Source organism: Larimichthys crocea, chromosome XXIII (genome assembly GCF_000972845.2).
Source record: "Larimichthys crocea isolate SSNF chromosome XXIII, L_crocea_2.0, whole genome shotgun sequence".
Classification (NCBI taxonomy): domain Eukaryota; kingdom Metazoa; phylum Chordata; class Actinopteri; family Sciaenidae; genus Larimichthys; species Larimichthys crocea.
In genome coordinates, this window is record NC_040033.1 from 14,878,831 (window position 1) to 14,884,401 (window position 5,571).

General features: G+C 40.4%; 1 protein-coding gene across 1 annotated transcript; it reads left to right on the plus strand.

The window, feature by feature from the left end:
• The first annotated feature begins 972 nt into the window (after nucleotides 1–972).
• bloc1s5 (biogenesis of lysosomal organelles complex-1, subunit 5, muted) lies at nucleotides 973–4,375 on the plus strand. The gene is made up of 5 exons (XM_019253030.2): nucleotides 973–1,260; nucleotides 1,680–1,762; nucleotides 2,381–2,510; nucleotides 2,856–2,914; nucleotides 3,244–4,375. The coding sequence occupies exons 1-5, from the start codon at nucleotides 1,242–1,244 to the stop codon at nucleotides 3,415–3,417; spliced, it is 465 nt and encodes a 154-aa protein (XP_019108575.1). The 5' UTR covers nucleotides 973–1,241; the 3' UTR covers nucleotides 3,418–4,375.
• Nucleotides 4,376–5,571: the final 1,196 nt, after the last annotated feature.

Below are 5,571 nucleotides of genomic sequence, written 5' to 3' on the forward strand. Positions count from 1 at the left end.
GGTTAAATATGATGTATTATGATATAATATGTATTATGTCACTGTGTCTACACTATACATATGATAATGTTACACAGACAAACAATAAATACTAAATACTGAACACTGAGTAACCAACTGTGGACAGACCTGTCCCTAAAGATGAATCTGATATTTATCCATTACTATAGAACTATAATGTACCCTTTATTAAGGGTGTATGAGTACGGCTTTTTTTTTAATGGCTGATAGATTATTAATTAATGTGTGATTCGTTAAGTGACATTAATAATGTCCAGGTTGCCAGGTTGTAAAAAAAAACAACTTCTGTCTGGTATGTATCCTCTCTATTTGGTAAAAATGCAGTCATGTAGAAACTTCTTAATAAACACTTGTGGGTTTCATACTTTCTTATAAACTAATAAGTCTTATATCTGTTACTCATTAAGTTACCATACTTTATTTGTGTCAAGAGAACTCAAAGATAAAGCAAGTGTCCTGCTGGAGGAGAATAAACACCAGCCACACTGATGTTTCACAACCTGGCAAAGTTATTCTTTTAATCATGTATAAAATAAAACATTAGTAAATGAGTTAATTCATTTAAATTTATTAATTTAATTAAAATTTACCAACCAGGAAAGAGGAAATATTTGATTTTGAGCCACACAGTCATGGATAATGTATTCACTGTTACTGGTCAATAACAATCATCTGCAGTAATAGTATGTTCCACCGCAGAGCAACACTGACACCTGCTGTCCTCGGTCTGCGCTGCAGTCTCTCATATTGACTCAAACTTACAGACATTTAAAAGCTCCCGAGTAGCACGTCACTGTAGCGTACCTCAAAGTGACACAACAGAGCAGTGTTTTCATATAAATAAGTAAAAACATCATACCGCGTGTGGACCGCTTGCCATGCTGAATGTGACACCCCCCTCTCTCTCAGCCGCTTGGTTCAGTCCACCGCTCGTACCCGGAAGTAGTCGGTTAGTAAACATTGACACTGAGGTCAGCTGACTCCTGCTCACATGACTGCGATTAGAAAAAGACTTCTGCGTTTTTCACACTGTAGCTGACATGTTTGACTGTATCTTGACAAGTATAGGCTGGTTCAGTGACTGATAGCATCCTTCTGCTTTCGTTTTCACGGTTAGCTGCTAGTTAGCTTAGCATTCAGAGCATTTAGAAAGTGATCAGCAGGTCGAGCAAAACTGTGATTCAGACACTGAAAACGAGCTGACAGCAGGGTCTGTGAGGATGGACAAGATTGCTCAAGGTGAGTGAAATGTACAGCAGAAGAATGAGTCTCATTGTCTGTTTCTGGGCATGTTTGTTTTATCTTTTAAAACTCTAATGTCTCATAATGTGCACAGAAGATGTTCAAAATATCACCTGAGTGTCATTAACAGTGTGATATGACATTAGGATGTGCTAGTTTCTCTTTAAAAATACTAAATTTATATTTTCAGATGCCTTTATATAGTAGATTCATCGTTAAGAATAAATGAGACCCTAGAATTAGTCTAATAATGATAATATTATACCTTTTATACAATGTAATGTGTCTAACGCAGCACTAAAAGCGTGCACAGTGCTAAAAACATTGTTTTAAACATGATACTACCTCGATGGTCTATCCTGTGTTGTGTTTTGTTTAAGCTGTGTTTAATCTGAGCTGTGTTGCTCCGTTGGCAGACGTGGGTGATATCCAGTCCAGACTGTTGGACCACAGACCGGTCATCAATGCAGAGATCCGCTACATCGTGAGAGAGTTCGAGGTACTTGACATGAAATTACAATCTGTGACACTGTGTGTGCCTGAACATAGTGACAATGACCATGGCCTGACTACACACAAACACTTTCCATACACTCACAGGGTGCTGACCTAAACTTCATCTGTGGCAATAATGTTTTTGTAATGTCATAATCTTTAGTCTTACAATTCTGACATAACACTATGCCATGGTGTTTCAGTACCACTGATGATCATTATTTTGACTTTTAGCATTTATTTCTTTATTTGTTTTTATTCATCAACACTGCTGCCACTCTCTGAGCTTTACATCAGACATTGAGAATCTACATATCAGGAATATTCTGACCAATTCAAGAGCTTTTTTTTGTTGGAATTAGAAACATACATACATAAAACTCGTTTGTTGTTATTTTTATCACTACCTTTACCGAAAGCAACATGACCCAGTGTTATTCTAAATGAGTTAAAGGTCCAGTGTGTGACATTTAGGGGAATCTATTTACAGAACACGACAGAAATAGAATATAACATTAATAAATATGTTTTCATTAGTGTAAAAAAAAGAACTGTGTTTTGTTTTCTGTGTACAGTATTATATGTGCGACAACACTTAAGCTTTTCCTCTGCTGCCGTGTAGGAGAAACGTGGACACAGGGAGAGCAGACTGCTGGAGAACCTCAATAAAATGGTGGTGGAAGCAAACGATCAAATGCTGCCCACAAATTTAGAGCTCATTAACCGGCAGCTGTCTGATGTCAGTAAACGCCGTAAGTCTCCTCTCTCAGATTCACACCTGAGTTATTAAACCGTGCTCATTTCGTGTGATTTTATGGTCACCTGACAGCCGGATTAGTTGCCACGTCTTCAGCAGTTTAAGCGTGTGTCATTATCGTAACAATGAGCTGATTGTCGTGTTGACAGCTATGTGTTGTAATGTATGTGGTTGCATATTCAGCAAAAATGTATGTAAACCTACTGTAGTATGTTTTGAATACCTATGATGATACAAGAAGCAAACATTGACCAACAATGGCAGTCTTAAAGGTGTTATTTGTGTGTGTTGTGTTAAGAGTACATTTTGAAATGAATATTTCTTTCCCATTCTTCCACAGTGGAGGCTGCTAATCACATGGCAAAGAGAGTCCAGCAGAGGGAGCTAGAGGCACAGCAGGTAAAAAATAACTCAAGGCAAAGGACTTTGAGTGGAGCAGGTGGACACAATATGGTGGCCTTAAAAGACCAGATTGGATTGCAGATTGTTCAGGGAGTTGTAATATTGTGTCCCCTGTGTGTGTGTATAGTGGCCAGTCACCGTGATGAGCCTCTGTGCACTGTCTTACATTCTTAGCATCTTCAGTGTAGTGTCTGAATGAAAACAACTGTCTTAATCTCTTCAAAATGAAGTGTCTTTTCTACAGATACAATTTAAGATTGGTGTATGACCTTTCTAAAGCTTTCTGCCACTTTTGGTTTGGTCTCATCTTTTTTGTGTCCTTCCAGAGCACCCAACTGCAGACGAACATGGAGCGTCTTAAAGACGAGTGGGCAGATTTCCTAAAGGAGCAGCAGAGATTAAAGGAGAAGGTGGATGAGGAGCACGCCAAGGAAGTGAAACAACTCAGCAGTCGGTACTGCGAAATGAAGAAAGACTTGACCAAGTTTTCACCCCTCTAATCAGCTGATGTTTGTGGGGGTGTGGAGTGCACGAATCCTCTCTCATTACTCGAACACTTGTGTTTATTATGGACATGGACGTCTACTCTGCATGTGCAAAATGGAGCTGAAGCAGGCTTTGCTTGATGTACTTAGTGGTTGGCATAAAAAGATTTTGCTCCTGCAACATTTTCCAAATCATAAATATGAAAGTTTGATTAACAATGTGGCATTTCCACAGGCCATCAAACTCACAAGGGTCTGTCTTATAGCACATGGAATATTCACAGCACCTAAAAGGTCTGGAACATGTCATTTTTTAAACAAGCAATCATTTGATTGTTCCTTGGCTGTGAAGTTTTCAACATTTCTAGTTTTTCAATGGATGCCTGCCTGAAGGGTCCTGGTGATAAATCTGCACCGGCCTCAAGCTGAAAGGAACCTGGTGTTTGGCACCGAGGCGAGATATTCTGAGCACTCAAAGCAAGATCATTAAATGTTAGAAAAGCCCGAGCAGGTGTGTTTAAAGCACAGGTCAAGTGTTGTAGAAACAAGCTCAAACAGAACCGTTTTCCAGAACAAATCATCCCTCACCAGCTCTCCTGTGTTTGGAACATTCGACCCCTGACATTAACTTCAAGTAAACCAACTGTCTATGAAGTAACTTTCATTATAAAAGGCCTTTGATGACACCAATTTAAATGATCAGCAGCAGCTGTTTTTTGTTTGCTTTGCCACCTCAAATCTGATTTTAATGACTCACAAATCCAATATTTTCCTTGCTGTTTGAACCGAAGGAACGTGACTCAGATTTTGGTTCCCTGGTTTGAATTTCTCTCTGGATCCGTCTAGTTTTCTGTGCTTAAAATGCACAGAATGATAAGCAAAAGTGTTATTTCTATGCAGCCTTCTCTGTCCATTAGATAACTTGCATACAGAGGCGTGTGTTACAGTGTAAATAAACAATTTTCAAGTACAATAATGCATAAAAGTTGTAATACGAATGACAAAAGTGATTGTGTGTGTGTGTGTGTGTGTGTGTGTGTGTGTGTGTGTGTGTGTGTGTGTGTGTGTGTGTGTGTGTGTGTGTGTGTGGATCTTGACCCTGAAGCAGGGAACCTCTGAGGCTGATGTTCCAGCACATCACTCACAGCACTTTTAATGCAGTGTTTAGCTTTTGCCCCAGACAATGGTGATATGTTAGACAGGTTAATGGATAGGTGGGCACACTGCACTGGGCACATTCCTGGCATGGCTGAAAACAGAGCTCCGAGCTCAGACAATGCAATAGAACAAATATTTTAGATACCCCCCCTTCACATCCTTTCCACACACTTTCCAGACACCTCGGCTGTCAAATGTCCTATCTCGAGAAACAGGTTTAGATTTCATCTCATCCATCAGCTGAAGGAAAAATAGAGTTCCTGTCAGAAAAGTATGAATAATACAAAACAAGCCAACAGTGGAGTCCCTCCACCGTGTGACAACACAGCTGAAGTGAACTCAGTTCTGTATCCCCTTTCACAGAAGCTGCAGCTTTTTTCCATTTTGGCTCGCAATGACCTGCCCCCTCTGCTCTCATGCAAAACCACTCTCTGGTTGCTCTGCCTGTGTCTGCGCATACTGTACGTGTGTGTGTGTGTGTGTGTGTGAGAGAGGGAGAGGGAGTTGGTGATGGGTGGCGTCAGAGCAGGACACGGTGGTTGGCATGTCATCAGAGATCACAGAAGGCACAGACATGCCAGCAGATGTACGTCTCCGCCTTGGTGACTGCAGCTGTCCAGCATGGAGACAGCCCATCATCAGCTAACGAGGAGCGACAATACGGAAACGTGGTCCACCTCTGCCAGCGAGGCACCTTTTCATCTGCCCTTGTTTATTTTTTCGGTTTTCGTTGGAAAGAAAGAAAAACAGTCAGAGTACACGAAAGGTCACCGTTAAAGTCATATGAGTGTTAGCTATTCATGAGCAGAGAGTCATGAGCTTTACAGTTCATACTTTTTGGGCCTGATGAGTACAGGATTCATATCTGTTACAATGAGTTCTGACGTTTGTGTGTTGCGTCAGATTGAGAAGACCTCGCTTGTTTCCTGAACTGACATAAAGTAAGAATTCCCACAGAGTAAAGGAAACATAAAAGTGGTTCTTCTCAGTTTTAACACATGTAGAGATCCG